The following is a 27,980-nucleotide window of genomic DNA, read 5'->3' on the forward strand; positions in this document are numbered from 1 at the left end:
CCTAGTAGCAATTTAGTTATTTGGCAACACCAGCACATGACAAACAGAAACCACCTGAAACCTTACTCTGAAATCAGGGAATGGGGATCAGCAAAGAAAGCAAAGGTATGAATATCCATCTTGCCCTTGTCTTACTTCTTTTGAACTTCTACCTTGTATTTCTTTGGGTTTTGTGACCCTGACATTACAGTGTATGTAAACAGCTTTACTGCCACATTTTGTTTCATTTGAAATTGTAATCACCTAGCAAAATGGTTCATTTGCTCCATCATTTTTTCACTGAGAGCAAGCATGATACTCTACGGTAAATTAAAATAAACAGCGTGCAGCAAAGAGTACAGAATGGGCCTTCTGAATTAAAGGAATTTGGGCTTAAAAACCAGCTACAGTGAAGTACTGCCAGTCTCTGCGGGCTACTCTGATATGCAATGGAGGTGGAGTCAGGCCTTAATTGCTTCAGAGCGGTGGCAGGGGGCAGCCAGTCATGAAATGACACCTCGGCTGAGCTCCCACTTCCTTTGGTTGATTCAACATGATCTGTAATGTTACTTTTAATCCAGACCTTAGAGATCAAGCAAATTAATACTTGGAGTCAAACTGACCTATAGTCTGAGATGGCTGACAATAAAATTACACCAAAGACAGTATTTTCTTCTGTATTATTTTATGTGGTGATTCTTTTACATAGTGATTTGTGAATCTATGAGGATGTTTAGTGGCCCTGCTGACTTCAGTCCACAATGTCCGAGAATTTCCATGAGGGATGCTGGATTCCTCCATGCTGTATTTCAAACATGCCCACAGTGATTTGATGCAACCAATTCCAGTTAGTGAGGAAAGAAAGTTCTACCTCCATGACAGCTATATTTTGAGTTTCTTTGCTGAGACAGCCCACAGGATGCCGAGTAATGCCAGCTTTGGTGCCATTTTCATAAAGCATCTTTCAAATGCTGCTGCCAGCACCATATTTTTTAGTAATAATCACGGTCCTTCACATTCAGAAAATGTACCTGCTTCAGAAGGTTTCCTGTAAGTAACACCTGTGGGGCCAGGCTCTGGGGGCTGAAGTTATTACCCTGTAGCAGTGTGAATTGGAAAGTGTAGCCAGCTTTCAATCTTAAGGATGGCTTAAGTGTAGGGAAGGAACAACAGAACAGTGATATCTGACAAGGAAAGGGGCATAGTGGCCACATCCTAGGTGAACTCCATCCTTGATTTTCTATGAGATTTGCCACATGGCCACAACATAACATCCTCGTGCCTCTTACCACAAACACAGATGTAAGGCGTTTGTACCTTTTAATGCCCTCACACTCTTGTGGATGGCTTGGGCCTTCATTTATTGGGGTGTCTGAAGATGAACTGAGCTTACTGCATTAGCAGTGATCTAATTAGTAAATGCCACGTGCTGTACATTTGTGACTGAGCACTAAGATGTGTTGTAACACGGGCATAGTCCCTATGCAGCTGTTGTGAAAGTAAACGTCTGCACGAGTGGCAGAGACCACAGAGCACAGAGCAGGCAATAAGTTACACTCCCGCATGCAGTAAAGGAATGCATAAAAAGCCTGGGTTCGTGGGTCCTTCAAGCTGGGTGCGGAGAGCACGTCCCAAAGCACAGTGGTGCCGTCACTGTCACACACCACGTCCTCCTGCCATCCTGCTCTGTGCACCGTTGTCCCTCCTGCCTGCAAATGGCATTTCTCGTACCCTTAAGCCCGAGCGCACCGCCGCCGCCGGGCACCCCGCGCCCCTCCCCGCGGCTGCCGCTCACTGCCCGGCACCGTCAGCGCGGGTCAGAGAGCGCCGCGCCGCGATGGAGCTGCAGTCGCCGGGCGAGGAGGAGCAGGAGGAGGAGGAGGAGGAAGGCAGGGATTAGAGCGGGGCCGGCTGGCGCAGAGGCGCGGCTGAGCGCTCCGGAGGGAGCCCAGGGCCCTGTGGCCCGTGCGGGAGGCAGGGGCGGGAGGAGCGGAGATGCGGCTGCCCGAGCCGCGCCGCTAAAGCTGCCGGTCACTCGTACGGGGGAGGAGGAGGAAGGAGGGCGGCGAGCTCCTTCCTCCCCGCTGCGCCGCGGGGCGCGGGCAGGCCTTCCTCCCGCTCATCTCAGCCTCGAGCCGGAGCCGCCGCCGCCCCCTCTGCTTTCCTGCGCTCTTCCCACCATGAGCGGGGCCGTTTTCACCTCGTAAAGATGGCGGTGTGGGATCGCTGCAACCTTTAGACTAATGACTGTCAGAAACATCGCCTCCATCTGTAATATGGTGAGTGCCGGCGGGCGGGCGCTACGGCAGCCCCCGGGGGCAGGCCTGCCGGGGACGGCGGTGGGGCGGTGGGGGCTGCTTGGGGGCTCCGGCAGGAGGAGGAGGAGGAGGAGGAGGCGGCGGGGTCCCGGGCAGGCTGCGCCGAGGAGCGGCCGCGGTCCGGCGGGCCGTCCTGGGGAGGGACGGAGGTACAGGCAGGAGAGGGGCTGGCCCCGGCAGACGCACGTTGAAGACGGAGCCGCAGCCGCCTGTCCTTCCTCCTCTTCGCCCTTCCTCTTCCTGCTCTAAGAACGCTGCTAAGGAACCCCTGAGTTCGGCTCTGAACTCGTGCTCGCTCAGCGAGCCGGCTGAATCCCTCGAAGCAGGCACCCTGCGGGCTCGTGCGGCCGGCAGCCCCCGGGCAATGCACGGAACGGAGCGCTCTGGTGTAAGGGGCTTTAGCCCCGAGGCTGGGTGCTGCTTTAGGAAGTCTCACTTTCAGCTGCTGTCAGGGTTTTTCTCGTGCTGCGTGCCGCCCAGAGAGGACTGCTGTTTAAAAACGACTCTTAAAGCACTTGACTTTCTCTAACTCACACTGTGTAGTCAGGAAGAAAAAAGGAAATATTAATGTTTTTGCTTATTGCGTTCAGGGTTTGCCAATCCCGCCCCAAGAATAGTTGAGAGGATCATTTCTTCACTGTGCTTAGGTCTGCTTGCAGACCTGTCTGCTGATTCAGAGCATCTGGTTGGGTTTGGATTTTGAAAACTAATGGATGGAAAGCTTGAAGTACATCAAAGGTTTATTAATGCACTGAGATGGTAGTACACTCGACAAAGACATAGTGAGTGCTAGGCACACCAGTGCAAACAGAAGATAAGCCAATTGCACATCTTGTTGGTTTAGTCTGTATTTTTCCCCCTTATTTCCAGGTTCTTCAAGAGCAGCTCCACACAGTTGCCAGCTTCCCTCCATGTGGTGCCCCAGCATGCCTTGTGCTGGCAGTGCCACACATACCATTCAGCTGCCCTGGAGAACGGAGCCTGCCTCCGGGGTAAGGCAGCGGGCACAGCCCAGAGGCCCAGCTCCTGTGGGTCAGCAAGGCTGGGGAGGGGCTGTGGGACGTGAGCTGCTCCCTTCTGTGGCAATAGCAGCTTTTCACCATTCTTAACACCTTCCAGCCCTGTGGGTTAGGGATACTGGAATAAGCACTGCATGAAGGGGAGCTGGAGGCTGTTAGATGGTTGTAAGGCTTTAGCATTGGCTTGAAGTTCTGTTAGCTCTGAGATTTCTCGTGTGCTTCAGGCATGTGCTTGCGTACAGTATGCTTTTCCCAAAACCTGCACAGACAGGGCCAAACTGCTGGGCTTATTCTAAAGGTGTGCTGCTCAGCTGCTGCCATTGGATCCAGCAAAAGTAGCTCATCAGAAATGGAGAGACCAAAAGGAAGACTACAAGTCTCAGGCAAAACAATGCACATGGGCTCATAGTTCAAGACTATTCTGTGTCATTGTACTGGTGCTGAGATAGAGGGTGAGGTTGGATTAACAGTAACAATGCTTTAAAGATGTGTGGTCTTCATGTTATATGTGTGTGGCTTTTAGAGATACCGTGTTATGCTGGTCACATTTGGTATTCTCTGCATAACATATAAGATTATTAATTTGTTTTAGAATACAAAAGATGGGATATTCAGAATGTTACAGGAGTCTGGGTCTTTAAGGTAAACATAAATTACTGGGAGTATTGGTAACACTGTGTTATGGCTTCTCTGAATGTGGGCCCATTTAGATGAGGTGGTGGATTGTAACAGTTGAGACATCTCTCCATAAGAATGGGACTTTGAAATGTTAGAGTTATATAAGCAAGCCTTTCATTTGTATAGACAATTTTTACAGTTCTAGATTGACAGAAGGTATCGGTAGAAATCTACCAAAGACCTATATTCCCAGCTCTGCATAACACGGTGCTTGAAGAACTGAGCCACTCACAGTCTGTGGCTCAAGTAATAGGCAGCATTTTTACAGTGTGTTTACTATATAATGGACTGCTTGAGGTCTAGTATTTCAGATCTCCTGAAGACTGTAGAGATTCAGCCTTTTGCAGAAAGGGTCAAAGCAAGTATAGTGAAACAAAGGAAGCCAGGGGCAGCTTTTAACTTGCTTGCAAAGGAGATCCAGTATTACATACTCACTGGATAAACTCCTTGTGAAGGAGTTGCAACTCCTGGATAAACTGCTTGCAAAGGAGTTCTGGTACTATATAGTCACCGGATAAACTCCCATATGCTGAGGGAAACACAGTTGGAGCTAACAGTAAGAAAAACAGGTTTACCCCTCCCATTTGGCATATGTATTTGTAGCATATATCGAAATGCACAACTTCTAGACTTCAAATTAGTTTGTTGACTTTTCCCAGTTTGCCTCCCCCAGTTCTAATTACAATAGCATTAGTTATTCACTGAGTTGGTTGACAAAGCCAAGGAGCTAAGATTACTTCTGCTGTGGCTAGAGGGTGATGAATGCACCTCTGTCCGAAGGAATTCATGGTGCTCACGTGCAGGCACAGTGGCCACTCTCACTGTAAGGGAGATCTGGCTCCCAAGAAGCTCCTCTTACTGTCTTGCAGACACTGGGAGATCACCCACTAGGGCTGTACACGAGCTGACCACAACAGGAGGTCTGCAAGAGGCAATCAGCTTTTGGGTTGGGCAGATGTAGTAGAAATGAAGAAGCACAAGATAAGCTGAAGAAATTCTCTTAGAGGGAATACCCCATGCCATATCAGCCTTGTAGGCCCTAGGCATGAGCTAGGTTGTGTGTTTTTAGACCCTAGTGTATTGTAAACCTCTTTTGAATCATTTTTGTGAGACATCCCAGACAACTCAAGTACAGAATGCTGGATCAAGGGTAGAGAGGCACACTCCCATTTTAAGATAATTGCTCACTGAAATCCCCTGCTGTGTGTTTCTGTGTTTATGAGATTTTGATACAGCCTTGAATTCATGCAGCAGCTGTGGCCTGACGAATATTACTGCTATATGCACAAACAGCGTCTAACTGTTTCAGAGAAATGCACTGACATACTTTTTCCGAAGGTGGCTAACAAGATCTGTGGGCCACATTTCTCCTAAATACCTTTTAGAGTTCTGCTGAAAACAGATATTAGTTTTCCCTTTCATAATTTTGTAAGAGCATTTCAAATAATCTGATCTGCACTTCAGCGTGCCCTGTCAAATTGATGAGCACTACATTTTAAACACTCTTGGATAGCTTCTGACACAAAATATCTTCCGAGATACCTCACAGTTGCTCTCAGTAGATGTTGTATAGATATTCTTTCAGAAAATATTACAGTTTGATAAAGGATAATAAATCTGAAAATATGAATACAGAAAGTTGAAGCAATGGAATTTTAGAAGGGTGTACAACTTCAGTATGACCTGCAGAAAATACAGAAATGAAATTCATCAAAGATAGGAATGTGAAGACTGCTTACTGTAACATCTTCATGAAGTAATGAAAAACTTGAGTATGGCTAGCAAGTGGATACTAGGTTGAGAAACAGGAAGTGTTCTTTCTATCAGAAGTCCATGGAATATACTTCTAGAATTAGGAGAGGATATGTGAAATGGGAAACTTCCTAATTTAATGACAGAGACTGCTTTGCATGCATACTGCTTTTATGCAAAGTGGTCATAATGCACCTCCCATTTGTTTAGAAGACTGTAAGCACACTAGGAAAATTCATTACAGTTTATGTTCTACAGCATAGTATATTTATAGTTGCATATAGTCATTGGCTTCTACTTGCTGAATTAAGAGCAAACCAGTGGTTATGGCTAAATACTTTAGAAAAGAAAACTCTCAGTTTCAGCTCAGTAAGGCTGAGTGAGTCTGAACTGTGGAAAAGATGGATTAAAAACTGACTCTGGGCTCTGATAAAGTTTGTGTGGCAGGTGAGTGTCACTTTAGAGGTGAGATTCTGGTGGGCTTGATCAGCTCCTCTGCTGATATTCATTTAGCACCATGAAACTGTCCTTGGTTGGCTGCTTGGGAGGTACACTTCTGTATGTTAATGTACATGATGTACACTGAACTCCACAGTGTATCAGTACTTCTGGGAAACAAATGACCCTGTATCTTCACCACTAAAGGTCTGTTATAAACATGTTCTTCAGCGTGCTCAGCCTGTGCAGAGAAAGCTGCTGTGCTGATGTTTTCAAGCCAGTTGTTACCAGATATAATAATTTAATAATAATTGCATCTGAACTGTCGTAGAACTACAGAGTCCATGTCTGTTCACTAGAATTCCACATGATAAACCTGTACTGTTTCTGACCTATGTCTGCCTAACCTGAAGATCTGTGGTGACAGTGACTACTTCACATCTCTTGGCAATCCATCCAAGTGATTCAGTATAGAATGCTTCCTAATGTCTTACCTGAATTTATATTGCTATAATTTGAGTTTCCCACTTCTCATCCTGTCCAGCTTTGAGACCAAGAACTGAATAATTGTTTTCTGTAATAAATGTTATGTGTTTGAAAATACTCTCATGCCCAGCTTTAGTCTTTTCTGTCTTATCCAACGTGACTCCGTTCAGCTCTTTTTACAAGTCATTTTTTCTATGGTTAAGTTTTTCATTTTTATTGCCTTCCTTTGGATTCTGCCCAGTTGTGTTTGTGTTTCTTGAAGTCTAGCACCCCAACTTGGGCACAAGGTTCTGTCTGAAGTCTTACCAGTGACAAGTTAAACTGTAAAGTTACTTAGCAGTTTTTAGTATTGTAAGAATTTCATTATGTTGTCCTTTTTAAATAGTGCAGAATGGTTAATGTTTATTCATCTAAATAATACACTATACTCTCCAGACATGCTGTTCACTTGTTTTCAGGAACTATTAGTTTAGCTGTCTCTCATTTGGTATGCATGCAGGTGATTCATCTTTACATAGAGCCTCGTACTTGTCTTAGCTGAATTTCAACCTTTTTTGGAGCTTTGCTCTAATGGGTCAAAAAATCATTTTGAATTCTAAGCCTGTCCTCCAGCATATCTGCAGGCTTCATAATTAATGTTATAATGAGATTTACTGAAGATATTCTGTCTTCTGTCCTCCAAGTTAACAATGAGTATTCTAGCTGGGGCAGCTGTGATGAATTCCAGAAAATGCCTTACCTTTAAAATGCTCTGAGGTACTATGAGTGTCATCTCAGTGGCCCAGCCCAGAAGTGCTGTTGAAGAAACTGCACGCTGTGAGCAAACCTCAGTTTCTTTTTCATTTGTAACGGTATATAGAGTTTATTAGTTCTGAAGAACAAATTGGGGGAAAAAATGTTATTGCTCTTCCAGGAAAAAGCCCAAGTGCCACTAATCCAAGAACAAATAAATGATGAATGGAGACAGACTCATGAGAAAATACTGAATTGCAGTTTGGTAAATGTTGCCTAATTATGGAAACTTTAAAGGTCAATATTTAAAAACAAAATTACTTACGGAATTAAATATGGAACTTGTAGCTCTTCACTAGAACCTTGCATCCAACATTTGTTCTTTAAGGCATGTAAGACAAAGTACCTTAATAATCTTGGTCAAAATATTTAAGTGATTCAGGATTTTAGGCCTCAATTTTTTTTATTTTTTTTTCCTTTTTCTTGGTAACAACACCATGAAAGAGCTGAAGTTATTCATGGTACATGCAATATGTGCATTCACTACTGGAAACAGTTCAGTGTGTCCAGAAAAAAAATGAATCAGACAACTTAATTCAAGCTCATATAATTTGTCTTCATGGTCAGAGAACTCTTAAGGAAAATCTGCACTATTTATTATTTTAGATCATCCTTCTTCAAAAAGTATGATCACACAGTGGCTTTTAGGTCTGTCAATATCCTTTTACTATTTACTATGGTCCCCTCTGTTTTTCATGTCACTCTCTCTTTCCTCTTTTGTCTCTTAGCAACAAGAACTCAAAATATATGTTCTGGAGGAATAATAACACATTTATTTGCAGAAATAAAAGCTAATCTGGCTAAATTAAACCATTTTTTGTTACATAAACTTTAAAATCAATGTTTCAGATTTGACATCTCATATGTATGAATTTTGAAGGAGGTATGTTCAGGTATTCTAACTTGTCTCTGGAAGTTGAGGTGGTCCCTGAGGGTAGTCAAGGTCCTAAGTTGAGTGTATGTGATATGTCTGTTGAGAACTGTTGCATAAATTCTGCCCAGTGTGATCTCTCCCTCTTCTCTTCTGCTCCTTCTTGGAAACAAGTTTGGATATATATATTTTTTTAACCATTGCTTCCTCTCTTTCCAGTTATTTGTCACTGCCATTTGATGGTCAGTTGGCCTTCCACATCTTTCTTTACACTTCTTGTCTCTCCCATTCCATATGCTGTGCCTTTCAAAATTCTGAAACTCGGGCTGCCTGGCCCTAAAGCCATATCTATTTTTGTTCTAATTTCTCCTACACCAGCTCCAGCATCACCCTTAGTTTGTTTTAAGACTTCAGTTTCTTCCTTCAGGAAACAACTATTTCTAGCACACTGCTTTCACTTTGTTTGAATACCAAGAAAAAGAGTATCTAGTTCACAGCTGTGTATGTGATCTGAGGCCCTTCTTTACCATCTTTTGTTGACCTATTGTTCTTTATATACTGTAAAATATCTGCTTTCACAGCTCAACTTTTCTGTGTCTTTTGTCTTACCTTTAGATATTCTTGTGAACAAGATATTTCTTGTTTCTTACCATCAAACAAGAAAATACAAAGTAATTCATATCGTGTTTCTGTTCATTGGGCAAATAGCTACGTAATAGATTTTCCACAGGTGACAGGAAACTTTCCAATTTATTTACTGTACTCCTTTTCTTTAAATGAAGAACATATGTATTCCTATAATGTTTGTGACACTTATAGCTCTGTAAGAATACAAAATTAAGTTTAATTTGCTGTATTGTGTTAGCAGTGTCTTTCATTTTGATACTATTTCGTTTCTCATCCTTCACAGAATAATTGTATTTTGGCTATTTTGCTCTGAACGATTTAATGATGTAATGTGAAGTCGTGGTTTTTCATTGTTTTTTGTCTTGTTTTGTTTTTCCTGCACTGTTCTTTTGTATATATGCTAAAGTTCAAAGGAACAGGTTAGCTTTGGGGTTTTTTGTTTGTTTTCTCTTAATCTGTTTCACATGATGTAAAGTACATGTTAAACTCTTAGGAACGTTATCACAGAATCACAGGGCTTGGAAGGGACCTCTGGAGACTGTCCAACCCCCCTATATCAGGTCACACAAGACAGTGTACATGTGGGTTTTGAATAGAAGGAGCCTCCATAACCATTCTGAGCTCCCTGTTTCAGTAAAAGTAAAGATTTTCTTCATGTTCCTATGGGACTTCCTGTGTTCCACTTTGTGCCCACTGCCCCTAGTCCTGCCACTGAGTGACATCAAAAAGAGCCTGGCCCCACCCATTTGATACCCACCCTTTAGTGCTTGAGCACTTTTTCACTTGCAGAAGTGACCAAAGTGAATTCCTGGGCTTCGGAAGGAGGTCAGTTGTGCTCAAAACGCAGTATAAGTAGTCATGGTTGAATATTGCTACGGATAGACCACACTCCAACGCATTTAACACAGCTCTAATAAGATTGTTTTTCTAGCTTAAGCCTGGCTTAGGTGTATAGTTTCTTGCTTACTTGGGTTAGAAAATTTCCAACCATTCTTTGTGCCATCATATCAACTGTTTTTGAAGAGCTTTTTTTAATGTGAAACATGTAACATACAGATATCAATGTTACGTGCCATGGCTTGAGTTTACTAAGACTGTCAAGATTTTTTTTTTCCTCCACAGAATAAATGTATCTTACTTTGAGGGATAGGTCTCTTACCCTACTCTCCTTTTTCTGTAAATTTAACATACATTCTTGGAATTCGGTGTAAGAAGGCACAACTCCTGGAGAAGTCAGTGGAGTTCTGACAGCTCATCCAAGGTCTACATTTAACTCCCATGATTTCATTGGGGGATGGACACAGTGCTTCACTGTACACTTGCAACAGCCAAGGCCTGGTTTTATAGAGCAATGTGCAGCTCTGTGATGAGGTGTTCCTCACAGTGTGTAGGTTTTGTATAAAGATGAGTTAGCGTATATCATGGAACTGTTTGTTTTTCAGTGATAATTTTGTTTGGTAAATCCTAGTTTCTGCTGTTGTTCTTACTATGTTCAAGACAGTTTAAATGTTAAAAACAGATTTGTCACAACCATCTGACATCCTCTGAAGTAAGAAACCTAGACCTGGGGAAAAGCAAAGGGCAACTAGTCAACCAAGCACTCGTATTCTGCTAGCAGCATACACTAACCCACGTTCTGTGAAAGAGTAGGAGGTTACTTTTGAGAGGCATTATTTCCTGTAAATTCTTGAGGGATAATTTTTTTCCAGTGTGGAAATAACTTCCTGCAGAACTGGAGAAAAAAAAAACAAAACAAAACACCAACAACCCACATCGATTTTCATTCTGAACTTGGAGAACTTCATTTCAATACTAAATGTATAATTGAAGAAAACCTTTGCACTGGTTTGAATGCTGTGCAATCAGTTTATATGAGTATAGTTTTCTCCAGATTCAGATTTTTCTTCTACCAGCCAAGGCTTTGATTACACCAGCAGCTTTGTTGGTTTGCTTTGCTGTTAGTGTCAGATAGGTAAACATCTATCAGTTTTCTCCCTCATGAGAACTCTTTCGGAGGCACTCTGCTGAATGTATGCATTTTTGGCAAGACTGCCTCTCCAAGTAAAAATACCCTCATCCTCGTATGGAGCTTACATAATTATCACACTGTCATCTCAGTTGAAACACAGCCAACAATGGCTTTGTGCAGATCCTTCCTTCTCTGAGTTTCAAATGGAGGCTTAATAGGGCCCTCCAAGGACATACAACTTATTTCTTAATCTTTTCATGGAGCCTTGTGCAGGTGAATTACTCTGATCTCAAAGGGAATAAATGGGAAATCCCATACACCTGGTCTAAGAAATAAGCTCTGTGCTTGTAAGAAAAAGGAAGAGACTGGAAAGAGATTTAATAATGATTTATGGAACACAGAAGCTTTGGAGCTTTTCTGGAAGCTTCCAACTTAAGGGAGCTTCTTTTCTCTCAAGGCTTGCAGGTTCGTAAGGAGCACCAGTGCTGGGTTTCACACCACTGATTCTGCTGAGTAAAATCTTCTTTTGATGGAACTGACATGAAATAATAATCTAATAGAGCAAGCAGTGTTAAGCAATGTTGATGTTAGGTACAGGAAGGAATTACCAGTCGGATGTTGAGAAGAAATGCTAGAATTACTGAATCTGATTAGTAGCTCTCTGAGTCAATATTGAACAAATCTCAGGAACTCAGGGCATTTCAGAGCACTAGGGAAAAATGCTGCATGTACCTATTTAAAATTCCAAATAGAGTCAGGATGGAGTTGTATAAATACAAGTTGATGATACCTTCAGAAAAAAACTTTCCGAAAAGGAGTATGGGAGGCAGCTTGTAAAGACTAAAAGGATGATGAAGTTTCACATGCTGGAATCTTTGTGGTGGCAGTTTATACGTTGTAATGAATGTCAGCCAAATGTGTGATTCTTACATGATAGAAATTACAGAGGCTTAATGTATCAATACTTCTTACTACAGAGCAGCTACAGTAAGGAAACATTCTGAGGTCAGTAAAGCAATTATCAGACAGATTGAAAATTGACTAGCCAATTTTCAGATATAATAATAATTGAATAACTGTACACAGGGAATACTTCTCCAAATACAGCATTTTTACTTGTGTCCTGTAGAGATATGTATGATTATAGAGTAGCCAGGTGTGACAGTACTGGCACAGGAAGCAATGCAGCCTGTTAGCTCGGTGATTTAAGCTTGTTGAAATTAGGTATTTACAGACAGCAAAGCTGCAGCAAATACACATAAGTAGTGACTGTACTTTACAAACCAGTTGCTATGAAAACAGTTTTATTGTTGAAATGAAGACACAGCTGAACATAATTTGAGGCACTGACCAAGAAGCATGGCAGTGCTTGGACTTGCACACCTTTCAGTGTTAGAACAAAATACCACATGTGTTATGCTTTACTTTTAATGTCTGCGCTGCTCTTATTAGAACAAGGTGCAGTTCTGGAGTTCAGGTTTTTGTTAAAGGCCTCTGACAAATTAGAAGGGATGCAGAAGAGTTTCAGTAAAGCTTAGAAAACCTGCTCTACATCTAAAACTGGTTTATTCAAGATAACTTTAGAACCCAAGTGTCTTTATGAGACAAGAGCATAATGGGATCCAGCTGCTTGAGTATGAAGGGAAAAAATAAGGGAGAGGTGTGTGGGGGGGAGAACCACTGCTGTGACCTGTTCGCTTCAAGTCAGCCATCATCAGAGCACACAGGTCAGGCCAGCTCCACAACCTAGGACTAAAAATGTTTGTGTTGGCTCGGGTGACTGTTGTGCTTGGCCATTTAGTATGGTAGAGTTAGCTTGGCTAATTGTAACTAAAAGGAAAAAGTGCATTTCTATCTTGATGTCCATGACTTTATTTTAAGATTTTAATAGTTTACATTAATTCTTCCCTCTTTCCTTAGGGCACCAATGCCTCTGCTCTGGAAAAAGACATTGGCCCAGAGCAGTTTCCCATCAATGAACACTACTTTGGATTGGTCAATGTAAGTACCATTTTCAATGGACAAACCCTATACAGAACTATGGTTTTGGTATTACTTGAGTTTACAAACTTCTTTTTTTCATCCCCAATCCTGCTCTAAGGCAGAATTGCCTTGTTTTGAAAAAGTGCTGTTTGTGTTTGATTTTAGGCAAAATGGGCTGCAGAATTGTTTCAAGATGTTTTGAAGATAACTTCGTACTCCCCAGGGGAAACAGTTTAGTGTTCTATGAATGTTTCCACTGGTTAGCACTTACACTTGATAAAGCTAAAAGTCTGTTTTACTCTTAAAATTTGAGGGACAGTCTTTTTAATTTTTGGTAGAAAGTGATGGAAGTATGTACGAGTTTGGATACAAGGATCTCTGAGTATTCCCACTGAGCACTAAGATGGAGCCTAGCAGGAATGTAGAAGGAAGTTCAAGGAGATCCACTGCAATAAATATATTCCTTGCAAGTGGAGTTTTTATTTTATATTCTAGTTAATTTAGAACACCATAGTTTTGTGTATTTTCTTATGCAGCGTTAGGGTAGATGTGGAAATATATTCCTACAGCAGCTGCCTGGCAAAATGGCTGTGTCATAGAAGGCAGATATTGAGTAGTTTTTTGTGATGTATAGAGATTAAAATTGTTTTTGCTTTTACATGGCAGTTTGGGAACACCTGCTACTGTAACTCCGTGCTGCAGGCATTGTACTTTTGCCGGCCATTTCGGGAAAATGTGTTATCATACAAGGCCCAACAGAAAAAGAAGGAAAATCTCTTGACTTGCCTGGCAGATCTTTTCCACAGTATTGCTACTCAGAAGAAGAAAGTTGGAGTTATTCCACCAAAGAAATTCATATCAAGGTTACGAAAAGAGAATGGTAAGTGTGAAACTAGATCTTCTTAGATGTCTGTAAGCTGACCAGGGAAATCTAAATAATATACAGTGTGGTCACATTAGTCAGATGTAATTTACAGACATAACCTGAACTTCTAGTACATTTGTTGTTGTTGTTGTTGTTTTAGGTATTAATATTATAGTATTTGCACACATAGTGTTGTGTTTGAAATGGCTATGCCAGGTTTTCTGAGTTTTCAGAGGTGATTTAGTGCATGGTATGACAGAACACCCTGAGAAGTGAGCTAGGACTGGGAAGAGGTGGCACTCTGCCCCAGTTTTTTTTCTTACTTTTAATGGAGCATGACAGAGAGAAACAGTGTGTGCAGATGGCAGAATCAAAGCTGGATGGCCTGTTACAGCTACAGGTGTTACAAGCCCAAAACTCCCTGGAGAACAGGAAACTGTGTTTGAGGGTTGTTCAGTGGACTGCATGTCAACCACTGTTGTTGTTCTTAGAAGCAGTGGGCACAGTCTGACTTTGAGAAGCATCAGGCCCTTTTTGAGCACCGTGTTGGCAACAGCATATGTCTGATCTGGTAGTGTTTCTTCCCAAGGGATGGGAGGAATGTCTTGAAATAAGGAAGCCTGCCACACAGTTCCTTTCCAGCCAGTGTGGTTGTTGTACTTGGAAACAAGGGAGCCTTGAACGAAGAGAAGAAAGAATTGTGAGTTAGCACCTGGGAGAAATTGCCTCCTGGTGACAGCTTGTATATGGGCAGGCTGTCCATTGCAAAGCAGGCATTGTAAATAGAGACAAAGTCAGCTCCAAGTCATCTTAGTGATAAATGCCTCTGCACTGCTGGGATCACCTTTTGGGACTGGGTCTTGTGTTTTCAGCTTTTTTAAATTAGAGACAGATTTGGGATATATTAATGTGCTTCTGTATACAGGCTAGCTGCTGCAAAGCTGAGGAGTGTGTGATATTTTTGAGGAAATCCATGTGGGCTTTTTCCAGGAGCAGGGAATAAAATCACACATTTCTTGGAAATGCAGATTCCTTTTTCTTCAACTTGGTGGTCAAGTTGAGCCTTCATTAGGGAAGAAGTATGTTCTTTATCACCACTGGGGTAGTCTCTGCTCCAGCAAGCATTTTGTATAAGAGAGGTCAAGTCTGTGCTCATCAGACTAGCTTGTGAAAAATTAACCACCTTAGATGGTGTTATTATTTTGTTTTATTTGTATTATTGTGTTTGCATTCCGCATCTTCATTTTCCCCAGCCAAATGTTGTACTGTCCAAACTCAGTGATACAGAATGTATGGGTTGGAATCAGAGCTGGTTAATGTTAAGCACTGATTTTAAGCTCTTAAATTAAGTTCCCTCCAATTTTCTCATACCTGCCATGGGGACAGATAGTTGGCTGTGCTGAGAATCACGTTCTTGCTTTCTTCATTAACTGTAGTGAGAGCCCACACAGCTAACTCTAAAGGCAACCCTACTCTTTTAGACATGCTAAAGTTACGTGAGATGAAGCCTTCCCTCAAAGTATCTTCACTGAAGCCGATGTGTTTTTCTTTGGCATGACTCTAAGTATTCCACTGAGCAAGGACTGATTCATTTTATTTTGGAAAATCGTGACTTTAGTTTCATTTCTTGAAAGAGAAGATATACTCAGCTTTAGCTCTTGACTCTCTTCTTCACAGATCTCTTTGATAACTACATGCAGCAGGATGCACATGAGTTTTTAAATTACTTGCTGAATACCATCGCCGACATTTTGCAGGAGGAGAAGAAACAGGAAAAGCAAAATGGGAAATTGAAAAATGGCAACATGAATGAAGCTGAAGAGAACAATAAGCAAGAACTCACCTGGGTGCATGAGATTTTTCAGGGAACATTGACTAACGAAACTAGATGTTTGAACTGTGAAACTGTAAGCATTGGGGTAGATTGTTGTGGTTTTTTGTTTTTATTTTTATTTTGGTTGTTGCCCTTTAATAGATAGATACATTTTATATGTATAAATATATGAATCTTTTCAGACATCTGAGAATTGTGGATATTCCTGTAGACTTTACTTCTTGAAGTGAGTATATTCTTTTCTAAAAATTTATTTTTCTAGGTGCTTTTTGGCTAGCCTTTGCCAAGTCTGGCTGTCATAACATGTACCTCTACACTTACTTAAACCCTTGCTAGTTAATCAGTATCCTTCTCTACTGCTGTAACTTCAGGAGAAAGTATTTGCATCATTATTCCAAGAACCAGCAGAAAGTTAAAATGGTTTTGCATTAAGTTATTCCTAAGAATGTGACTGACAAACAAAGGATTTATTATTAATAAACCGTATGTGTTCTTTTGTATTCTGAAATATTCTCAGAAAGGTGACAGTTGGAAGTCTCTTATATTGGAATTCTCAGTAAAATGCAACATAGTTCGCAAAACTTACCTAACTTTTGCTTTGTGAGAGGGAGGTGTCAAGGTTGAACTAGTTTTCTCAGCTCTTTCTATAGCTGATAGAGTTTGCAAAGGACCTTCTTCAGGAATCTCTCTCCATCTGTCTCCAGGCTGTTCCGTGAGATAAAAGCCTGAGTCAGTATCAGGTATTCCATCTACGCAGTACAGCTTGTTCTCATTCCAGTCCTTGCACTGAGCTGTCGCAATTGTTTGTGCAGCAGTGTTGTAAATTGGGCCAACAAACCAATCTCTTCTAAGAATGATGTTTCCAACTTAGACCAATATTGCTACTTTGGAACTTGTCTAAAGAAAACTCAGCCACATGAAGTTGGAAGGAGGTGCCCAGGGGCATCACCTTCCAGCAGCAGGCTGAAGTTATATGTCTAACTCTAGGTAGCCAAAGTTAGGTGAGATAAAAGCCTAAAAGAACATATCCTGATATTCTTTAATCATAAATGACAACACTGTAGTCCAAGAAAATATGACTTATCAGGATCTTTTGTTCATGGACAGGGACTGAGTCTGGAACAAGACTTGCGTGTGGCTGACAGAACTCTACTTCCAACAGCAGAGACACAATGTTTCTCTTAAAGAGAAAATGTGTGTGAAAGAGAGAGAGATTGAAAATTAATTCTTTAACATATTTCTATTATGATAGCTCAAACAGTAATAGCAAGATAAAAGAGGTGGTGCTGCTGTAGGAAGGCTTATCTGCAGTTTCCTGCAGAAATACTGTGTCCTGCAGAAATACTGTGAAATTCCACAGAAATACTGTGTTCTGCTCAGTAAATTTCTACAATTGTTTATATTTTTCTTTTATTATGGTATCTTAATCTTTGGGAAATAATAAAATGGATTAATATGAATGTATTGTGCGTGAGGAAATATTCAGATTCTAGCACTTCTCATTCTCACAAAAAGTGAAGTCTGAATCTGTGTTTCCAGTGGCCTCTAGTTATAGTTGTATTATTCTAGCTCAAATGGTCTCATCTCCCCCTTTCACTAAGATGTTATATGCTGAAATCTTTATCAGAATTCCTAACTTCTTAGTGCTATTTAGATGAAATGCTCTATTTGCCAAAGACTTTTCCAAGTATTTAACCTCCCTCTTGATATGCCGTGCGGCTGACAGAACTCTACTTCCAGCAGCAGAGACACAATGTTCTCTGAAGTTTTGTTGCTCTATTTTTAAATTCTATCTATGTGTTTACTCTGCAGTTGATTGCTGCCAGTTTTGTGGTTTCCTGTGCACTTTGGATAGAATTGTATCTCTGAGAGGATTTTTGCTTGAAGAACAGCTGTTCATTTTATTTAAATGTGTTTTATGCCTCTGTACATCCTTGGTAATATCAAAATTCATCCTGCTGAAGGTGTTCCTCTGGGTTCAGGGTTGATTTGGTCTGCATTCACCATGTTTATAGGATGACACAATGCAAAGATGAGCTCAGAGCAGTACATAATTTCCACGCCTACAGACCAGCAGAAATTTCAGAATGAGTGACTTGGGTCAGAACAGCAGATTGAACCTCTTGCTGAAGTTCTGGATTTGAGCTTTGCAAATCTGACAGGTTTAGTTGTGCTAAGGAAATCCTCTCACACAAAGCAAAATATGGAGTGTTCATGCAACACTTCTTAAACAGAATTAGTTGTTATGAATATGTCTAAATTCATCTGCTACTTTCTTAGTTTCCCTCATCTGAGAGAAGGTGTTCAAGACTTTAAAAACTAATTAATAGATGAGGAGAAAATCACTAAATTTTGGGATACAATTGTTACCCTGTCCTAATCCGTTCTTTAATCTGCAAAAATATATATTTAGATGCCAAGGAAGATTTGGTATTCTCTGTGATCCGAGGTCACCCAAAATGGGATCATCTTTTACAGATCTGTTTATGTCTGCCATTCCTTGAAAAAGTCCTCACTAATGTTTATTGGAGAGAGGTTCCAAATATAACCGAAGTTTAGAAGATCTTTGAATTTTGGAGAAGTTCAAGCTCAGAGTTCCCAACTACCTCTAGGAGTTCCTAAACCTCACCTATTATGAATTGACATGACAAAGATTTCCCTAACTTTGAATCTCAAAACTGATACAAAAGACAAAGAACCTTTATTGAGATGGGTACATTCATAGTATTTAAAAATTGTATTTCCAGTCTGTAATGAAACATCGAAATTCCACCATTTTCCATGCAAGAGAATTCTTGAGAAAAAATGTTTTGGCTCAGTTGAGGTATGACAGTTGTCTCTTGCAGAAGATTTATATAGAAGTGTATGTGTATATGTGTATATTTTAGTCTTCTTCAAGATTAAACATTCTAGGTGAAAAATGATTTTCAAAGCAAAAAAAAAACACCAAAACAGACAAAAAATTATCACTCTGAAAATGCTTTAAAGATTATTTTTTAGAAAAATATTTTTGGGAGACTTTCTAATCTTTTTCCATGTAAACAAAATCACAGTGATTTTACAAAATATTGCCACTTTGCCATTTTTACCTCTAACCTTTTATTCGGTCTTCTTAAAATTATTGATCAACAGTAATATTTCACAGGGAAAGCAGGTGTGCCAACAGGAAGCACAAAGCCAGGCTTTTAAATTTTCACCAGAGAAAAAATATAACATTTGAATATGACTTTTCTCAATGAATGCCTTCATGGAAAGTATCTTTATTGTATCCTTAATAGTGGAAATTATCATGTAGAGCATAAACTGAGATGACATAATGTAATACATTATACACAGATAAAATTCCAGTATAATAAGGAGCTGGGGTGTATTGTGCAACAATATGTACTACACCAAACAGAGCTAATGTACAGGATGATGCTCTCTGTTTAGAGGATGTCAAAGTGCAGTCACCAGTCCGTGGTCAGTGGGTTTGGATAACTGGAGCAGACAGAAGTTGGAAACTGGACTGGTCTGGTTGCTTACTTGGCAGGATAAATATAGCCATGCTGATCTAGAAAAGAAAAATAATTGAAATAAGTATTTGGTGTGATTCGTTTTGAAAAATTGTTCAATCTTTAGCATTTCCATGTAGATACATACAGCATTTAGATGTATGACATTTTACTGAATCTGCTTTACCTATATATTTTTTTGCTACAGGTTAGTAGTAAAGATGAAGATTTTCTTGACCTTTCTGTTGATGTGGAGCAGAACACATCAATTACACACTGTCTAAGGTAAATGAATATAACCCTTTGATAAATGTTTCTATTTGGCTTCATTATATTTTCCAGAGTGAGTAGATGCAGAAAAGATAAGTGGAATAGGGTAGAATTAGCACTGGAGGGAATGGCTTCATGTTGTGCCAAGGAAGATTCAGAGTGGATGTTAGGAAAGACTTCTTCTCTGAAAGAGTGGTCAGGTGCTGGAATGGGCTGCCCACGGAGGTGGTGGAGTCACCAAACCTGGAGGTATTCAAGGAGCGTTTAAAGGCTGTGTTGAGGAACATGGTTTAGTGAGAACTATTGGTGATAGGTCGAAAGTTGGACTGAATGATCTTGTAGGTCTTTTCCAACCTTGGTGATTCTATGATTGTGTATGAGCTTTTCATAAGCAGAAGAAAATTACTATAAACTGGATTCTTCCTCTAGTGACAGAATTCACATCAGTGGATTTTTTTTTTAACTCTCACTTCCAATGTATGTGTTTGGAAGAGAAAAAAAACGATTCCTCTAGGGAAAAAAATGATTGCCTTGTCATCTGGAAGAGTTGCTGCAGAATAATAATTGGTTTCAAAGAGATTGTTTGTGCTTATCTTTAAGCTTTTAGTCAAGCACTTTGTTGATTAGGATTTATGTGCATATTAAAAGTCAAGTGCGTGCTCTGTAGAGCACAAGAGTCCCTAGAAGGCAAAAGATTCCAAAAGTCTACTTTTGTGCCATGTAAGTTTCTTACTGCACATCTCATCCTAAAGTTACAACAAGAAATTTTTAAAGGCTTAGTTCTGCTCTTATTTCATGCCTAATTATTAAATAAATCCTTCAGAGATCTACATGATTTTGAGATTTGCGTGAATGGTTACTCTGAGAGACTTAAAATATACAGAGTTTTGGCATTGATGCAATAGATAGGTACAAGGGTTTGAGTATATTACTGCTTTAAAGTAATGATTATCAATTGGCCAAATTACTTGTTTAAGCTCCAGAATTGCTGCCGATGTTGAACAACTGCTGAAACTAATTAACAGTTGTTCCAGAATGCCTAGGAAGCGTTGCCTGATATCTCACACCAACTATAGAGTTGCAGAAAGAGAAAGCGTTCAAGGTACTAACCAGTTCCTGAGTCAGACGACAGTGATTTCTCTGTGAACGCAACCATCCTAAGAAATGGCTGCTGTAAAGGTAGCTACTCTGCTGTGTCTTTACAGCTTTAAATACTACTGCATTGAAAAGGTATATTAAAGAAAATCTGTGCAACGGAACATTTCAGTAAAATGAATTGCTTTCCCATATATATTAATGTTCTTTTCAGTTATTTTTGTAGCTTTTCAAATTGAAAATGTCCTTGTAAGAAATCCAAAGAATATAAGCCTCTAGCATGGTCTTAACTCCACAGAGCAGGCAACTCGGCCTGAGGCAAAAAAGTTCAACAACAAAGATAGTACATTTCCATTATTTTTATTTCCACCAGAGCTGCAAAGTTTACCAGTCTATTTGATCCCAACTTTTAACTAATCTGCCTGTGGTTATGATTTATTCCACTAAGAATTCTGTCATGTCTTAAAATAGAAAATTTGTATTATGTACACATATAAACAATAGAAAGCATCTTCTGCACTTTAGCATAGAGTTTGTAGATTTTCTAGAAATATGGGGGTGTACAGGGTCAGTGATTAATTAGTATGTATTGAGTGAGTAAATTCCTTTTTCCTGTTCAAATACCATATAATCAGATGCAGATTGGCCTGTTAATGGAACAGAAGGGAGTCAGAAATATCTTACAACTGGTTAGTTGTAGAGAGAGGTTTCTCTAGTTGTAGTTCTTGTTTTTAACTGTGAAACATCTGAGAATTCTGGATTGATGGAAGAAGTACTAAGTAGTTACTGCTTGTATGTAGGCTAATAGTTTTGTTCTTTGTGCAGAAAAAGAAATGTATGCACTGAATCAGTAAACTAGTAATACTTCTGGGTCCTGTGACTGTACCTTACCTGCTTTAGTGGAGTACAGTAACAACCTTCTAGGTGGAAGGTAGAAAATAGATCAGAGGGTAGTTTTAGATTAGATATCACAAAAAAAAAGTACTATCTTTGAGGGTGGTGAGGCACTGACAAAGGCTGCCCAGAGAAGTAGCTGTGTGCGATGAATACCCCATCACTGGAACTATTCAAGGCTGGGTTGGATGGGGCTTTGGGCAATCTGATCTAGCAGGAGATGTCTCTGTCCAAGGCATGGTGCTGGAACTCTATGAGCTTTAAGGTCCCTTCCAACCCAAGTTATTCCATCATTCAAATACATCTATTTAAAGCACAGAGTAATGAAAAAACTGTGTCTCAGGTGGAAGATAGGTGCTTATGCCTGCATTTTCGGTTCTCAGAGCACTTGCCTAGTTGCAATGTAGAGGTGACAAATTACCATCATTTTTTCATCCTTGGTGTTTTTTTAGGGGTCCAGTTCCACAGTCCTAGTATGGCACTGGGGCAAAAGTGTTAAGAACTTTGAATAACTGATAATTGTATTTATTTACAGAGACTTCAGTAACACAGAGACATTGTGTAGTGAGCAGAAATACTACTGTGAAACTTGCTGCAGTAAACAAGAGGCACAGAAAAGGTAAGCAAAGAACAGGGTGGTTTCAGTATGTTGCTCCTGGGCTTTGACAAGCTGTCTCCTTAACAAATATTGTGTTTGTAGAACTTGCACCCCACATACACACTCTATGTCGACCAGAGAACTTGCAGGCAGATTCAAAGCTATTGTACCACTTAGTGTAGGAGCTACTGCTAATACACTACTGTTACTTACAAGGTGCTTTTCTAAATGCAAACGTTTACTCATTAAGAAAAGAGTGGCTTTGAATTGGACAGGTCTTTACCATGTGCATTCTTATGGTTTCACAGGATGCGAGTAAAAAAGTTGCCAATGATTCTTGCCTTACACCTCAAGAGATTCAAGTACATGGAGCAATTGCACAGGTATACTAAGCTGTCTTATCGTGTGGTATTTCCTCTGGAATTACGTCTCTTCAACACGTCTGGTGATGCTGTAAACTTAGACCGGATGTATGACCTAGTAGCTGTTGTTGTTCACTGTGGAAGGTAAGACTCCCTCACATCTGTCTCAAACTGTTACAGGTTCCAGGTATTTGTCAAGGGTGAAGCATACCTAACAAAATGGAGGGAGCGTGGAAGAAGGGGCATAAGCTGTGCTGCTGCCCCAGCTTGCGTATGTCTTGGCCTGAAGCTCTTAGCCACCCTTCCTCATAGTAGAGCTGTAACTCTTTGAAAAATAGTGCTTTGGGCTCCCCAAAGTCATCAGATTGAAATAATGAGAAAGAAAGAAGGAAGCTGTCTCCTTCCTCATCATTCCACTTGGAGAGCTTGGAGCCAGGACTCTCTGAGGGCCATGGGCTGTTAGCACGTAGGCTCTGCAGGGGAGTTTCTTTTAGGACTTTAAAAATGACAGTTTTAATAAAGCTTCTCAGAAGTGGAGCATTGTTAGACATGAAACAAACAGACAGATCCTTAAGGCTGGAGAAATGGCTTGTTCTCCCTCAATCTCAAAAACTGGAAGTTGCTATTCATGGCTGATATTTTCAAGCCCTTTCCCCTTAAAATTAATACATTTTGTTTTTAAAATAGTTGACACCAGCTGTGAGGAAATTGTGAAGTACTGTGTAGATCAATTTGCAAATGACCATAGCACAAATGAAAACAATACGTTAAGCATTTAGTTGAATAGGTCATTGCAATGAGGCAGAAAAAAGAGAACACATCTACTGTACTGCTGGTGATGTGTTTACTGTATTCTTCTTAGCATGTAATTAAAATTTCATCTGCTTTCATATAGACATGTGACTTGTCAAAATGAACTCAATAGTACTTTCTTATGCTACACTGGGTTTTGAGATTTTTCTTCATTTGCTTTTCAGTGGACCGAATCGTGGGCATTACATTACTATTGTGAAAAGTCATGGATTTTGGCTCTTGTTTGACGATGACATTGTAGAGGTCAGTATGCTGAAGGCCATGAGCACAGCATTTGTGTTTGTTCTCTTCTTTGTTTGGAATTAAAATTCTGATCCAGATCTGGGTATAGATTACTAGTCTGCAAAGCCACAGCTTGATTGTAACATGACATTTAGCTCTGCTCGGAAGTTAGATTGCAAACAGAATGATTAATGGTGTAGTTCTTACCCTGTCAGTGTAAAAGACAGTTGTTTTATTTCAGAGTAACATCAAACATTTTTAATATCAGATTCTGTGTTCAATTTGGAACGTTTTATATATTTATATATATATATGTTTATTTATTTATATATATATATATATATATATATATATAAGATTAATCAAAACAATGCAAGCAGGAACTACTTTGAAGTCTTTGGCAATATCACTTAGCAAAATCGGACTGGCTAAAATTAGTGTTTTTGTTTTAGAACTTTATTTCTTGAAAAACTAGAATGTTATATATAAGAATGTCTGAATTTTGTAGTCAGTCTAGTATTGTCTGGATGAAAATTAGTGAAGGATCAGGGTCACAGCTGTTAGATTGTCTAAACAAAGTGCAATTAATTCCCAAGAAAGCCCTTTATGTCAGTGTATCACCTGGCAAAAGTGAGGTCTTGAGTCTAGATCCCCAGGTATAAATTCATTGGAGTAGAATAAGAATTGGGACTTCAGAACCATTGGGAATGAAGCATGTATTGAAGAAGAGGGTTTCTGTCGCTTTTCAGAAAGATGAGATTGATCATATTTATGTTTTTTGTTGATTATTGCATTCCAAAGAGACTGGATTATTTGAAAAAGCTTAATTCCTTTAAGTTCTCAAAGGCAGATGTTCCTATTGATGTCAATGACAGTGGGCAGTAGGGTTTAGCACCTGAACATTAATTACCCTTTCACTGCTCAAACTACAAACAGAATTTGCTAACTGCTGCTCTGGAACATATAAACAAATTTGTCCTCTGTTTTTATGCAGCAATTTAATCCATGCTTGGCATTTCTTAGCAGGATGTTAAATGATTCTATTTATTTTACAGAAAATAGATGCTCAAGCTATTGAAGAATTTTATGGACTGACCTCTGATATATCAAAAAATTCAGAGTCTGGATATATTTTATTCTACCAGTCAAGAGAGTGACTTGGGAAACTGTGACAACTGCTTACAACTCTGCACGAAGAAAGTGATGGCCCCCTGAACTGACTTTTACAAAGACCCCATCTTGTATGGTGGAAAAATGATATATTCGGTCTCTCATTAAATGGCCCTTGTGGTATTGACCATAGTTCTTCATTTTTGACATGCAGAACTTTCTTTTGGGAGGAGAGGGTAGTTTGTTTTTAAGTCTGATTGAAAAGTTAATTTCAGTCAGATTTTAGTGGAATGTATATGAAATAACATTTACACATCATAAGAATTGGATGTCAACTGCTAAACTAAATCCAGCTAGAGCAGTATTTTATATGGAAGAGCTCACCGTGTTTAGGCTGAAATTGTTTCTAAATGATTTTGGAGTGTATTGACTGACTGACTGACTTACGCAGATTAAATGTAAAGAGAAAAAAAAATTGCTTCATAATAACTGGAATTGTCATAGGGGATTTTTTTTTTACATGTTACTCTAAAATGCAAAGAAAGTTGATCTTCCAAAATCATTTAAGCTTTGTGGTTGTTAAAACCTTTCCGTGTATAACATTAAGCCTAAAATTCACATAGAGGGATTTAAATTACAGTAGAACCAAGCAATACTGTATGCCCAATCAATGTGATAGCACAGATGAGGTGAGATTTCAGGACTGACTGAGCACTGGGATAAAGACAGCAAGATGACACATGTAGCACAGATATAAATTACATTTATAGAGATTGAGCTTCTCATTTTGTTAAAACAATATAATACATTCTTTACTTAATTGAGTTTGCAGAGATAACAACACTGCTCATGTACAATAAATCCACGAGGACTGAAAGTTCAGCTTACAGATATGCTGTTGGTACACTGCATCAAACAGCACTCCATCCTACGATTAATTTGAATGTTCGATGCATTTTGATCAGGCTTAGTTTTACTCTTTCTGATTTTACTGGGTGAATTTGGCTGGCAATAGTCATGCACTAGTTAATAAAACCATCACACGTACTGGAAAGAATGTAGAAGAAAGTAGCAGGAGGGTTTGAGAAGGGATGGAAAGCAGGATGAGGTGACAGTAGCACTGGGTATCTCTCTTGGTTTGACATGCTGTTGTACAGTGCCTGAACCTCAGCAAAGAAATACCTAAGTTAAATCAACGTCAACGTTTTATTCACTCTTGTTCAGTATTTATTAGACAATGTTGCTTCTGGTACTTTTACTTTAGAAGCCCGCTTGCCATTTTGTGGCAGATATTTCAGAAAACAGCTTCTGAAGCATGGCTGAATCTTCTTTTTTTTAGTTTTCTGTAGGAAAGAGAAAAATGTTTTTCATTGTAACCTACTGTGAATGTGAAATAACTTTTTGTTGAATAATGGGGAATTTGAAATACAGCTCCTACACCAACATCAAATGAACAGCTGGATTTATCAATGGCCATTCTGTAAACAAAGGAAATGTAGCACTTTATGCTGAAGGAGAAACAGAAGTGAGCTTTTCAAATGACGTTACTTGTTGTTTATCATGTCCTTTTACCAGTACAGGAAAAAAGATGCAGAATATAACCATAGAGTATTGGGGTCCGTAAATAGGAGAGCTCTGCAGAGATCACTCATGGTCTGTGAAGGTTATTGTGCAGGCTACAGACAAGCATAATTGAGATGGCATTCTTGTGTCAATGATGGAATGAAATGTTCTGTCTGTTAACACAAAAGACAGATATCCTACAGGAAACTTTAGTTCTCACTGAAGCTCAGGACATTTTCCAGTGAAAAACTAAACTGGAAAATCCTTATTTAATGGATTTATTTATGTGCATTCCAAATTTCCACATTAAAAAAATATATAATCATTACTTTCCTTCTCAAACAGAAGCATTTCCTGCTCATGAATGAAGGAAGTTTCCAGATCAGAATTCATCAATGTTGGTTCAAGGGTCTGTACTTCACAGTTTACTGCTGAATGTTCATAGTTTCAGTTTCCAAACAAGCAACAAAAGAACATTCTTAATGTGGCTCATGTTTGTATGTAAAGTAGTTTTGAACAAAAATAACATTAAAATTGGTTTGATTTTAGGATTTTTTTTAATATGTTTGAATTAACATATCTGACAAATTATTTGTAATTATTGGTTGGACTGGATGATCTCAGAGGTCTTTTCCAGCCTTGGTGATTCTATGAAAATGAAGTAATATTTAAGTGAGAAATGATAGGATGCTAATCTTTGTTTTATTTTCCAGCTGCAAGGCAGCTCTAGGTTGTAAAGTATACAGATAATTGCTAGGTGTTATTGAGAGCAAAATTTGTAGAATGAGCATTTGATCAAGTATGAAAACCATGCTCAAAAATGAAGTGCCCAACTGTTCTGCTATAACAAACAAGAAATGCATAAGATCTATGACAAATTATTGGAAAGTTTAATCTTAAGGAAGGTCATGGAGCCGATATGAGACTAGTACACCATCAGTATTCTGACGTTAAAAATAATCATGGAATACTCACTTCATCCTGTAATAGCTAAATTGAGGAGTATTTCCTTTTGATTCTGAATAATTGCTGTTGTAATTCTATGAATCATATCCAACCTCCGGCACGCTGAATGTCCTGACTTCAGTCTGGCAAAAGCTGTCCATCACAGCTGTGTGAGCAGTTCTGCTTCAGGCAGGAAAAGTTCTGATCTATGCCAGATTAAAAACATTTGCATGAGGTTTTGCAGGATTAGGATCTTTGCAGGAACAATAGTATGATCTACAGTATTGTATTTGATTAAATAAAATGTAATCCTTTCTCTCATGCTTATACATAGATGTCCAGTCTTCCGTTATGGAAGAAAGGTAAAATATCTAGGATAATCACAGCTTTTCAGCCATCAGACAAAATAAAAATATAGTACATGGCTAAGAGTGCCCCGTGCTTCCCTAAAATTGCTGCTTTTATAGCATTTGGTTTTGAGTTTATTGGGCCTAATGGTATCTGAAGTTCTCTACCTCTTTCACATGCTGTTGCTGAGAAGCATTACCTATTTAATAAACTTTAAAAATTTATCATGTTCTCAAAAAAGAGCAGTTCCATCCTATGCCATTTTTCCACCAAATCCAATGAAGCACTGCACTGCAGATTAATCGGTTATCTTAGAGGATGAGCTCAGACCTCAACTTTTCCACAGAGCAAGCTGTCAGGGTTTTATGTAATTTCTATTTCTGGGACTCAGCAGAGAGAGGCAGAAGGAGTGATGGAGAAATATATCAGTGAAGCGGAACACCTTGTTGCAGTCCCAAAACGACTCCCATCAATTTTATACTAATAATTTACAGTTACCACAGAGAAACATAGCATCTTAAAGATCTTATTGTTTTTGGAGTTGGAGCGAAGAAAATAAAGCAGTATAGGTGTTTCCTTCATGTTAGAGATCAAAGCTGCAACTGAAATCTGTGTTATGCAGTGGCTCCTAAAGTGCTGCCACACCTCTCTTTCA

The 27,980-nt window shown here is 39.5% G+C and overlaps 1 protein-coding gene across 2 annotated transcripts; it reads left to right on the forward strand.

Moving 5' to 3' along the window:
- The first annotated feature begins 1,849 nt into the window (after positions 1–1,849).
- On the forward strand, positions 1,850–27,565 carry USP46 (ubiquitin specific peptidase 46). 2 transcript variants are annotated; one of them, XM_065737039.1, is made up of 10 exons: positions 1,850–2,258; positions 3,168–3,289; positions 12,850–12,930; positions 13,579–13,792; positions 15,455–15,684; positions 19,314–19,390; positions 21,900–21,983; positions 22,271–22,468; positions 23,302–23,380; positions 24,415–27,565. In XM_065737039.1, exons 2-10 carry the CDS (start codon positions 3,209–3,211, stop codon positions 24,514–24,516), a joined length of 1,146 nt encoding a protein of 381 aa, XP_065593111.1. In that variant the 5' UTR covers positions 1,850–2,258; positions 3,168–3,208; the 3' UTR covers positions 24,517–27,565. The 2 variants fall into 2 exon arrangements, with proteins under 2 accessions (XP_065593111.1, XP_065593112.1); XM_065737040.1 differs by lacking the exon at positions 3,168–3,289 and having other exon boundaries at positions 1,851–2,258.
- The last annotated feature ends 415 nt before the right edge of the window (positions 27,566–27,980 follow it).

Source organism: Cyrtonyx montezumae, unplaced genomic scaffold (assembly GCF_038088225.1).
Source record: "Cyrtonyx montezumae isolate F1298 unplaced genomic scaffold, pur_monq_1.0 scaffold_2, whole genome shotgun sequence".
Lineage (NCBI taxonomy): Eukaryota > Metazoa > Chordata > Aves > Galliformes > Odontophoridae > Cyrtonyx > Cyrtonyx montezumae.

What these genes read in the sequence shown, in the direction of transcription:
- USP46 (XM_065737039.1), top strand. Translation starts at nt 3,209, where the DNA reads ATGTGGTGCCCCAGCATGCCTTGTGCTGGCAGTGCCACACATACCATT. An exon ending in AAGGTTACGAAAAGAGAATG is followed by an intron (nt 13,793 to 15,454) that starts GTAAGTGTGAAA and finishes TCTTCTTCACAG; the next exon opens with ATCTCTTTGATAACTACATG. An exon ending in GATGTTTGAACTGTGAAACT is followed by an intron (nt 15,685 to 19,313) that starts GTAAGCATTGGG and finishes TTTTTGCTACAG; the next exon opens with GTTAGTAGTAAAGATGAAGA.